Source organism: Rhinatrema bivittatum, chromosome 15 (genome assembly GCF_901001135.1).
Source record: "Rhinatrema bivittatum chromosome 15, aRhiBiv1.1, whole genome shotgun sequence".
NCBI lineage: Eukaryota > Metazoa > Chordata > Amphibia > Gymnophiona > Rhinatrematidae > Rhinatrema > Rhinatrema bivittatum.
In genome coordinates, this window is record NC_042629.1 from 80416347 (window position 1) to 80428452 (window position 12106).

General features: G+C 47.2%; 1 protein-coding gene across 1 annotated transcript in view; it reads right to left on the reverse strand.

Moving 5' to 3' along the window:
• The window catches only part of MTHFR (methylenetetrahydrofolate reductase), a 62964-nt gene that overhangs the window by 46888 nt on the left and 3970 nt on the right, over positions 1–12106 (reverse strand). Inside the window, exon 2 of the mRNA XM_029577830.1 lies at positions 224–446. Coding sequence (XP_029433690.1) covers positions 224–438 — 215 coding nt within the window. The 5' untranslated portion in view covers positions 439–446. The remainder of the gene's footprint in view (positions 1–223; positions 447–12106) is intronic.

Below are 12106 nucleotides of genomic sequence, written 5' to 3' on the forward strand. Positions count from 1 at the left end.
CCTGAGCTCACATCCATTCTAAACCAGCTCCATATTTTATACTGTCAGATCCTATGGGGTAGAATTCTTGTGGTGTTCTAGCGGTTTTTTTTGTTTTTGTTTTTAATAAAGATTAAGTTTTGAGTTTATGGATGGACCATACTTTTACTTGGCTTTGATTTTTGAAGCTAGCAATTTGTCATCTTGCCTGGACCAAGGTCTGCATGTTTGGAAGAGCTCTCACCTAGATATTAAGTTGACAGCGCCATTTGCTGTTCGTGGTGGGAAGAACTCCAAGGAAAACCACTTGTCTCCAGATTCAATCCGGCGCCGCATCTTGTCACGCAGGCGTTCATGCCGTTCAACGTCAAGGATGGGGGTGGAACATCTTGAGCTTTCCTTGGAGCTATCAGCACTGCTACAGCTGGTGGCATCGCTGCTTGGTGCCTCATTCACCATGGTGATCTCTATGAAAACGATACGGAAAGCTCAGAAAATAAAGCACCAATGCCTATTGCAATGCTATCTTAAGGGGAAAACCCAGAGAAAATAATTCTTCCCCTGCCATCGGACTGTGGGATTCTGCAAGTGCAGAGAAGCTGCAACCAGGAAATCAGTAGCAAAAAGTGGGAATTATCTACTTTTCTTTATTTAAGCAAACATATTCCAATAAAGATTGTTATTTGCAGTCTTCAGCTACTGCACAACGGCGTGGAAAGCACAGCACACAGATGAGTAGATGGAAGAGAATGTGTTCCCTCACTAAAAGTTACTCGTGGGATTAATGTTTACAATTTTAATATAATTCTTTTTGTTCTATAGGCGGCCAGTGTTCTTTTCATCCTGGGCTAATCTTTTCTGTAATTGCCCTTACTGCTATATTTTGAGCTAGTTGTAATATACATAAAAGTTTGACATATTAAAGTAAAAAGAAAGGAAAATTGGTTTTTACCTGCTAATTTTTGTTCCTGTAGTACTATGGATCAGTGAGGAAACAGATCGATATATAGAATGCCCTTTATTTGAAATATGCCCGACTCTGGCCGAGTTTCGCTCTTTGGTCGAGAGCTGCCTCAGGGGCAATAAACCTTAGCAGGGCTTATCACATGCCCGCAAGATAGATATAATTTAATGACGTGTCCACTTTTTTGAATTTTCCAGTCTTTTTCTGGTCAAGCACACATCAGTGTGCTGCAGCATATGATTTATGCCGTGCGGTACTGGGTATTAAAGCCACCAAATGTAATTATTCCTGTTGCCTTTGTTTTTGCTGGTTCAGCCACCAAGCATGTACCATGGATCAGTCCAGACTCCTGGGTTTATGCATCCCCGCCAGCAGATGGAGACTGAGAAAGCTTCACTGACACTGCTTCATAAACCCCAGTGCCATCTGCAGTTTCTCAGTATTGATCTGTACCCAAGCAATAAAAAACAGCTACAAAAACCAAACTAATGAAAACCTTCTTAAACTATACCAACAAAATGGCCTTCTGTAATAAAACAAAACAAAAAAAACAGCTGAGCGGGTGACTCTTCACCTCCTTAAAGTGGGCAGGTTCTGGACTGATCATTGGTCATACAGGAATGAAAATTAGCAGGAAAGAACCAAAATTTTCCTTTCCCTGTATGTACCCGGAACAGTCTAGACTCCTGGGATATACCAAAGCCCCCTAACTTAGGGTGGGACCTGGAGAATAAGAACATAAGAAGTTGCCATGCTGGGTCAGACCAAGCCCAGCATCCTGTTTCCAACAGAGGCCAAACCAGGCCACAAGAACACTCTCGCCAATGGAAGGAGAACCTGAATCTCCCACATTCAAAAGACAGTGTCACGCAAAGGTATGTAGAGACACCAGCTGCCCTTCCGCCCAGGAGGCTGCCTGCGAACATGTTGAATGAGCCTGTAAGCCCTCCGGCATTTCATGACCTCCTGTAATGTAAGTGGACCCAATCGCCTTTCAACCAACACGCAATAGTAGCCTTAGAAGCTTTGAAAATCGCTTTTGCTCCACAAAACAAAAAGGTGGTCGGGACCTCCAGAAATCATTCGTCACCTCGATATAGCGCAATAGAGCTCACCGAACATCTAACCACTTGAGCTCCTTCGCATGTGGAGCGGATGCATTTACCGATGGAAAGGCTGGAAGCTCCACTGTCTGGTACAAATTAAATGCGGAAACTACTTTCGGCAAAAAAGAAGGCACTGTCCTCAACAATATCCCTGAACTCAAAGTTTAAAGGAAGGGCTCTCAATAGGACAAAGCTTGCAACTCAAAATTCTTCTAGCCGAGCATATAGCGATGAGAAACCCCACTTTGTGAGTCAAGTCCTTCGGTGATGCTCTCCGCAGGGGCTCAAAAGGTGCCGCACACAAACCTCATAGGATCAGATTAAGGTTCCAGGATGGACAAACACTTCTAACTGGAGGACGCAAATTCTTTGCTCCTCTAAGGAACCTAACAACATCGGGATGAGTGGAAATAGCGGAAACCTCAATCTTACCATGAAGGCAGCCCAAGGCCACCACCTGCACTCTAAGAGAGCTAGGAGACAAGCCTTTAGTGAAACAAACAGTCTTGAAGAAAAGATGAAATGTCCGGACGGAGGACTTGAGGTCATACTCCATGAGCAGCGCACCAGTAATCAAACCCCTTCCATACTCTAATGTAAGCCATGTTCATGGACTTTCTTCTGGTTTGCAACAAGGTCGTTATGACAATTTCGGGATAACCTTTACTCCTTAACCTTAGGCCTCTCAAAAGCCATGCCGCTAGACAAAAGTGAGCAGCCTGGTCGGAAAATATGGGGTCCTGATGAAGGAGACCCTCCAGATGCTCAAAGCAAATTGGTCCATCCACTGCCAGGTTGATCAGATCCGCGAACCACGGATGCCACGGCCACTCCGGAGCAACCAATACCACCTCTCCATGATGTTTTTCTATGCAACACAACACCTTGCACACTAACGGCTGGGGGGAGACAGAGAAGGACCCCTTACAGCCAAGGCAGAACTAGCGTATTGACTCCTTCGGCCCCGTACTGACGTCTCTGACTGAAGAAAGAAAATGCTTTGGCATTTTGATGAGTCACATGAGAAGACCCCCACCGATCTTGAATGAGTTGCATCGCAGAATCCGATAATTCCCACTCGCCTGGGTCTAACAGTTTGACTCAGGAAGTCCGCCTGAATGTTTTCAGCCCCAACTATGTGGGATGCAGCTATGCACTCCAGGTGCCTTTCCGCCCAAAGAATCAACTGTTGTGCCTTCTGAGCTACTGCTTGGCTCTTGGTTCTACCCTACCAATTGATATAAGCTACTATGGTCACATTGTCTGAAAGAATCCTTCTTGACTGACCTCTGACTAACGGCAGAAACTCCTGCAAGACTAAACGGACTGCTCTGGTCTCTAGCTGGTTGATAGACCAAGCACCCTGGACTGAGTGCTGCTGACAAACTGCTTCCCATCCACAGAGACTGGCAGCGGTAGTAACTATCACCCAATCAGGAACCTCGAGGCCTATCCCTTAAACGAGATTGGAAGTCTGAAGCCACCAGGAAAAGCTCTCTCTCACTTCACCCTCGAGGGGCAACGGCATTTGAAATTCCTCGGATAGCGGCTGCCAACAAGCCAAGTGCCCTCTGCAAGGGTCTCAGATGGGAAAACGCCCATGGCACCAACTCCAGGGTGGAAGTCATCAAGTCCAGGACCTGCAAATAATCCCAGACCTTGCGAACACCTAACTGCAACAATCGGTGAACCTGACTCTGCAGTTTCAATACTCTCTCCTCCGAAAGATACACTTTGCTGACCAAGGTGTTGAACCAAGCACCCAGATACTCCAAAGATTGTGTCGTGATCAAGTGACTCTTTGCCGTGTTCACTACCCAACCAAGGGACTGGAAAAGATCGAGAACCTTGTGAACCGACTGGCAACAAAAAGCCTCCGACTTCGCTCTGATAAGCCAGTCGTCCAGATATGGGTGCACCAGAACACCTTCCCACCACATCGCCACTACTACCACCACCATCACCTTGGTGAAAGTGCGCGGGGCCATGGCCAGACTGAAAGGGCCTGAAACTGAAAATGCTGTCCCAGAATCATGAAGCAGAGAAAACGCTGAGAGTCTGGATGGATGGGAATGTGGAGATAGGCCTCGGTGAGATCCAGAGAAGCCAGAAACTCTCCCTTGCAAATCGCCGCTATCACTGACCGCGAGGTCTCCATTCTGAAGCGCAGCACCTTGAGCACTGCATTTACCTTTTTCAAATAGAGAATTGGACGAACTGTACCCTCCTCCTGCGGGACCACAAAATAAATGGAATATCTTCCCTTGCAAACTTCTGCCGAGGGAACTGGAATTACCGCCCCCAGGCATTGGAGACTATCTAGGGTCTTCTCTACTGCTGACTGCTTGCTCACAGGACCACAGGGGGAAATTAGAAACAGTTTGTGAACAGGTCGAGCAAATTCTAAAGCGTAGTAGTCTTTGACCACACTGAGAACTCAGTGGTCCTGTGCAACTCTGGTCCACTCGTTGTAGAACTGAGTCAGGTGACCTCCTATAATAGGAACGACGGAGTGGACCAGCCTCGCCTCATTACCAGGACTTACCTCCAGCCGTAAACTCTCCAGCGGGACCTCGGAACAACCTCCGGGCACCCCAAAAGGACTGCCCCAAGAACTGACCCTGAGGAGAGAACTGCCTCTGAGAACCGGGCACAGCCCTCGAGGGTCTAGATCTCCTATCGGAGCAAAACTGAGACAGCACCTGAAAAAACCTTTTGGCCTTATGTGTATCCTTGGGTAACAGGAAGGCCTTATTCTCGCCAAGAGACTGCATTAGTGCTCAAGATCCTCCCCAAATAAGAGGCGACCCTAACTGTGCTTTGTTTTCTTCGTCACGATGAGCCCTCCCTGCTGGAGCACCCAGCAGAAAGGCCCTGCTGATTGAGCCGCGCACGAGCAGAGCCACAGGCCCTGCATGCCAACCTGTGGGTCATTGCACCGGAGAGGGCGGCTGCCTGTACCAGAAATAAACTTACCTTGCTCCAAGATCAGACCCCCCCACCCCACCGAAGCCTGAAAGAAAGAGGAAGCCACTCGCAAGCAAGCCTTGCCTGTGCGCAAAACTTCTGCTTCTGGTTTTGTTTTGTTTTTTAAACAAAAACTTTATTATGGAGGCAGTAGCCTAGATCTGAAATATAAAAGAATTGAGTGCCTCTTTTAGAGAAAAAAAAAAGGGGTATCAGAGCTTGCAGCCACCAGAGCAGCCTCATGAAGCACACAGAGGTCCCAGACCCCCGGCTCATCCGCTTCGACCGGTCAGGGTAGAACACCTTAGGATTCCAAAAAGCAAAAAAAGACCCCCGGGAGGAAGGCTGAAAAACAAAAAACTGCCCAAACCACAGAGCTGCAGGTTTAGCAGCATCTACCATCTTCTGGAGACAGAGAAATACTGAGAGACTGCAGGCTGCACCAGGGTTTATCAAGCAGTGTCAGTGAAACTTTCTCCATCTCCATCTGCTGGTGGGGATGCATAAACCCAGGACTGATCCAGATACATACAGGGAATTAGAATAATCCTGGTGACTCAAAATCAGCACTTGCATGGGGCTCTCTAAAATCTTCTCTAGTGATTAAGGTCTATAATTTGTAAACTATGTACATCCAGGGGCGGATTCCCGCTGATGACCGGCCCGGGGATTTGCAGCCCAGGAGATACCGTGTGGTCTGCCGAGCCCAGCTCTGTCACAGCTGCCCTTGGCAGACCATGTGACTAGACTGACCGGCCCACCGGGGGATGCCCGATCCCCGATAGGGCAATCCACTCCTGTGTACATCTCAGTTTTGATGAGACCTGCAAACCCTTAAGGTTCCCTGATCTCATATGCGGGAAGCTGTAGATTGATCAAAGCATGGGATGTAAAAGTCCTTTTCATTTTCTAGATGGACACATGAGAGGCAATGCCTACTCTGTGCAACTTGTAATCTAGTTAAGACACAGAGAAGAGTGCAGGAGATGTATTGCAGTAAACGCAGTTAAAAGTGACAATGATCAGGATTTTAGTGCCCTTTGATGCTGCCCTAAAGGCTGCAGGAGGATCTTCTTTGGCCTGGATAACTGGCACCTTCCAAATCTGGCACCCTAACCAGTTGCCTATGCCTTAAATCCAGGGTTGACAATGATAAACATCAGCAGTTCCTGATGCTAAGATTGAAAAGCAAACTCAAAACAGTAGTGGCTTGAATAGGACTAGAGAGGGGCCATAATGGAGCAAATCAGGGAGACAGAAAGCAGAGTCAGCAACTGATGCAGAGGACACAGACGGCAACGAGAAAGCGCAGAGCGAAGGCACTTGTAGGTAAGGAGAAAGTTGAACTCTATGCAGAAATGCAGTGCCAATGTAGTAACTTAAGCAGAAGGTTAACTGGTCCTAAAAGTACTGGAGGAGCTGCCCCGAACATTATTTGGAAAGATATTTTTTATTGGGCTTGACTGTTTGTTCAAGGCAGCTTACAGCATTGTCCGAATTTGAATACAATAATTGTTGCCTAAAGAGCTTACATTCTCTGGATAGAGATGGGACGGAACTGGGATTGTGTACGTGCGTTGAGAACACTTCTACTTGATAAAAAAAAACCAAACTGCAGTATATGAGCTTTCCAGACCTTAGATGTTCCTTACTGAGATGTCTGGAGAGAGGTGAGGGGAGGGTTCAGATTCTTATCTAAAAACATTCCCTGAAAACCAAAGGCATGCGATTTAAATAATTCACAAAAACCAAGTACTTTTCAGTGACAAGGAAGTTTCAGAAAGGAAAATTGGTTCTTACCTGCTAATGTTCCTTCCTGTAGTATCACAGATCAGTCCAGATGCCTGGGGTTTGCCTCCCCTCCACCAGATGGAGACAAAGAGGTTTTTTACTGACACTGCCGCATAACCACAGGTGCCTACTGTAGTCCCTCAGTATTTCTGTCTCCAGCTGAAGTAGGTTCAGACTGCAGGTTTTGCACCTCTGCTGGAAACGAATACTGAGGGACTGCAGGGGGCACACCAGATTACATAAACACTCCTCAAAAAAGCTTTAATCCATAATCAAAGCCACAGCATCAGACAAAAGGAGTTCAAAATTCAATACCTAGTCTCTTGCTTCACAATGGGCTACAGACGGCATCCGAGATCACACCAATTCATCAATCATCTGCTGATAGGCAATACCTAAATGTATCTTACTAAAAAATAATTTACTTATCTGATTGTAACTGGCTTCTCCACAATCTGCAGAACTGGCTCTCAAACTTGACTAAAGACAATGTCAAAAATGTAGAGATTACTTACCTGATAATCTCGTTTTCCTTAGTGTATGCAGATGGACTCAAAACAAGTGGGTATAGTGTGCTCGTGCTAGCAGTTGGAGACGGATCTGACGTCAGCACGGGTACATATACCCCCACAGGAAGTAAAGCAATTCAGTAATCTTCCTTGCAAAGCTGTCATAGCTATATGAGTACTGACCGATCGATTAAACAAACAGGATTACCCTGACCGGTTGATAGTAGCTGGAGACCACCAGGATTCTCAACCAGAAGGCGTCGACACCCAGCAGGGTGGATGCCCTATGTAGTAAAACATGGCTTACCTTGAGCCTGTGAAATCCCGGGCAGGATGCTGAGTCCATCTGCATACACTGAGGAAACGAGATTATCAGGTAAGTAATCTCTACATTTCCTAGCGTGTAGCAGATGGACTCAAAACAAGTGGGATGTAGAAAAGCTACTCCCGGACTGGGTGGGAGGCTGCCCGAGGTCCGTGCAGGATTGCCCTCGCGAATGCGGTGTCCTCCCTGGCCTGGACATCCAGATGGTAGAATCTGGAGAAGGTATGGAGGGAGGACCACGTCGCCGCCTTACAGATCTCAGCAGGCGACAGCATCCGAGTTTCTGCCCAAGAGGCAGCTTGCGCTCTTGGTAGAGTGAGCCTTGACCTGTAGAGGTGGTGATTTTCCCGCGTCTACGTAGGCCACCTTGATAACTTCTTTGACCCAGCGGGCGATAGTTGCCCGTGAGGCCGCTTCCCCTTGCTTCTTCCCGCTGTGTAGAACGAACAGATGGTCCGTCTTTCGTATTGCTAAGGGGTACATGCCAGCCAAGGCCCGACCCCCCTTGAATGGAGCCTCCGGTGCAGCCCATTCCAGATCGATTAGCTGCTGTGCCACTTGTAGGAGGGGAAAGTGGTGAGAAGTTTGGCGCAGGCCCTCTAACAGGGGGTTCACTCTAGGTTCCCCTGTGGTGTCATGGCCCGGAAGGACCAGTTCCGACAGGCATTGCGAGATCAGGTCTGGAAGATCCGCTCTGGGAAAGAAGCGCCGCATGGTCCGATAAGGTTCTACCCCCGAGGGAAGCTCTCCCTCCTCGGGGGGGGGGGGGCTCATCTTCTTCTGCCGGGTAGTCGGAATCCCCATAATTGGGGCTATCAGGTAGTGAGTGGCCGTGCCTAGGCCGCGAGGGTCCAGGGGCCGGGTCATTCTGGACGTACGGACCCGATCGGGGAGCTGACTGCATCGTGACAAAGGTATGAATCCCTTTGAATAACGCCACCCAGGAGATCGAAGCCATATCTGGCCGCATGGGAACCAGGCCCCCCTGGTTCACTGGCTGCTCCCTGCTGCTTGCTGGCTCCGGAGTGTTCCCTGAGGAACCGGCAAGAACGCTGGGCTGTGACCAGCCCTGGCCCGGGACTCCCAGGGCCTCTTCACATTGGGCACATAGGGAGTCTGCATCCTCATTCTGTGTGGCCCTGAGGTTGCATGCAGAGCAGAGATTGATGCCTGATTCTGGAGGTGCCGGCACTGCCGAAGCCTGGTCACTCTTACGCTCCATGCCGCCGGTGAACTCAATAAGAGTCTGCGCTGTGCGCGAAAAGCAGGCGCCTGAAACCAGCGCTCAGCAACGCGTGCCTAACAATGTGCGCCTAAAATAGTGCGCCTATAAACGGGAGCTTATAACGAGCGCCTAAGAACTTGCGCCTAGCAACGGGCGCCTATCGCCGTGCTCGTAGCAACGGACGCCTATTGCCGTGCGCGTAGCAATAGGCGGGACACTTCAGGTAGAAGATGATGGCGAGCAGGCAGACGAAATGGCGGCCTACTTAACTGGCCGCCCCAGAGGCACACACTGCTTCTCCTCGGATCCTCGGAGACCAACAAGTAAATATATACGCCTTACCTTGTCTTCGGCGCTTCCCGGCTGCAACCCGGGCGGTCTCCGGCTGCGGGGGGAGAGGGCGAGTACCTTCACCGCTGCGCTCGAGGAGGTGTACCCGCTGCCTCTAGGCCACGCCCGAACTCGTCTCGCTCGGGGGCCAAGTCCACACCGGGACCGAGGCTGCCTCTAGGCCGCGCCCGAGCCCTTCTCGCTCGGGGGGCTGGGTCCCTGCCGCGAGTCGGCCACCGGACCGAGGCACTTACCTCCGAGGGACCATGGAAATCACCTCGGGAAACTCAACTGGGGGAGGGACCAACTGGTATCACCGCAGGAATGTGGGGCTCGTCGTTAGTAGATATCGTCTAGGAATTTAGTCGCTAGAATTTGGAAGAACGCTCAGCGAGCGTGAAGGAACTCCAAACTGCTTTGGAGACGGAAATTACTGAATTGCTTTACTTCCTGTGGGGGTATATGTACCGGTGCTGACGTCAGATCAGTCTCCAACTGCTAGCACGAGCACACTATACCCACTTGTTTTGAGTCCATCTGCTACACGCTAGGAAACTGTATATAATATATATTATACTTCTAGTTTTCTTGTTTCCACAAGGTCAGCAAATAATGGATCCTTACCAGTTCCTTCCCCAAAATCGGCACATTTGAACACATTACAAGAGAAAGAGCACTTTCTATCGCCGGACTGCTATTATGGAACTCACTTCCACAAGACATACGACTTCAGGCAAATAGTAAAGCCTTCAAGAGAGGACTCAAAATATGGCTTTTTCAACAAGCCTTTCCTTAAGCAAAGTCCTTTAATTCCATTTTAAAATTCTTACTTCACTATTAATTTTAGTTTCTTTTATAATTTTAAGATGTGTTCAACATTATAAATATTTTTTTTAATAATCTTATGTATTTTATTCTGCTGATTGTCTTTTATTCAAATGCTTTTAATAGGGCATTTATAAATAAACTGTACACGATGTGATATTTGTCTATGATGCTGCAAAACGCTGCAGCCAGGATTCTTACTAACTCGCGTCATAAAGACCACATCACTCCAATTCTAAAAATCCTACACTGGCTACCGATCCACTATAGAATACTTTTCAAGACTCTCACCATCATTCACAAATCTGTCTACCAGCAATCCTCACTCCAACTCGCCATCCCCCTCGAACTTCCTGCCTCCACAAGGCCGATCAGATCCGCATACAAAGGCTCTCTCCAGGCTCCCCCAAGCAAACTCTTGGTCCACAACTCCATCCATAAACGAGCACTTTCGACAGCGGGTCCACTCCATTGGAACTCTCCCCCCCCCAGATATACGTCAGGAACAATGCCATCTATCTTTCAGAAAGAAACTGAAAACCTGGCTGTTCGCTCATAGAGCCTCTATCAACCAATATTGTCTTTTCACCTTCCTAGCCATTCCCTTTCTCCTCCCCCACCCCGCTCACCTCCCCTGTTCCTCCCTCCACAAGAAATTTAATTCCTAATAATTACGTATGATAAATTACCTGCCGAACTCACTGAATTGTGTTAACCTTGATTTGTCTCGCTACTTAATTGTCTTTGTTGATGACTATTTTCAGTACTCTACAGTTATATTAGCTTGAAATCTGTCCTGTCTTCCTAAGCCCTTGTTTTTTGCTCCCTGTTTAATGTAACTTTATCTTCTATACAGTTGTTTATTTATTTAAAAACCTTTTATACCGTCGCTAAGTTATATACCATCGCAACGGTTTACAAATAGGCACATAGACTAAGGTAAGTAAATGTAGGTTGTTAAATGGTTTCCCCTTGTTTCATTGTAAACCGGTACGATAAGACTTGGTCTTGAGCATCGGTATATTAAAAGAACTTAAATAAATAATAAAATATGAATGTCAGTATAGAAAACCAATAAATTAATTAATAATAGAAGAAGGTTATATGGCAGTGTCTGTGCAACTTTCTCTGTCTCCCTCTGCTGGAAGAGCAGCAAAACCCTGGAGTCTGGACTGATCTGGGTATGTACAGGAAGAAGGGTTTATGATATAAAGCTGAAAGGAGGTAGTCAGGATAGAAAGAGCCTGGACAAAGCACGGAGAAGCCTAAGTTGTGGGAAGTGAGAGAAAAGCTGGTCTATGGTAACACAGTAAGAGAGGAAAATCGACGAGATGGGCCCCGACCTCATTATCTGCTCTCATATTCTATTTTTCTATAATCCAGATTCAGCAGGACAGAGCAATGTCCAGTGCATTGATGGTTATAGCTGGCAACAGGTTTGTGCTGGTTTAGTTAAAACCAAAATAGCTCTTGATGAAATCTGACAGCAGACGTTTTTCTTTCTATTCCTGGAACTCTCTTAACAGCAGACTATTCGGCTGCACACACTGGTACCAGTAAAGAGGAGCATAAACAGAGCTATCCTGCCCACAACATTACCAAACGCTCTCTGCAGTGCTGTTCTGCTGAGGAGGACACTGCTGTGAAAAAAATCATTTCATACTAAGTAGATTATAAAGTGTCTCTGGGGCCCTCAATCCAGCACAACCTCCCCAGATAACGGAATAAGACTTGCCTGCAAAAGGAAGAGCCTCTCTTCCAATCTGTGGCTAGGGGGAATCAGGCCAAAAACCTGTGCCTTCTGAAGGCAGAGGTCGAATGATCTTAGATAAGCTTTCTTCATATATTTATAACTGCTGATTTCTTGTTTATTTATTTAAAGCTTTTTTATACCGGCATTCATGATAAAATCACATCATGCTGGTTTACATAAAACAAGGGGAGTGATAACTGACAGATAAACAAGTGTTAAGAGGCAGAAAAGTAAGTTACAATAAAACAAGGGAAATTGGAACTAGGAGAAGAAGAAGAGTAGTAAGAATGTTTCTATTTCATACACAGAATAGTAGTATTACATACTACTAA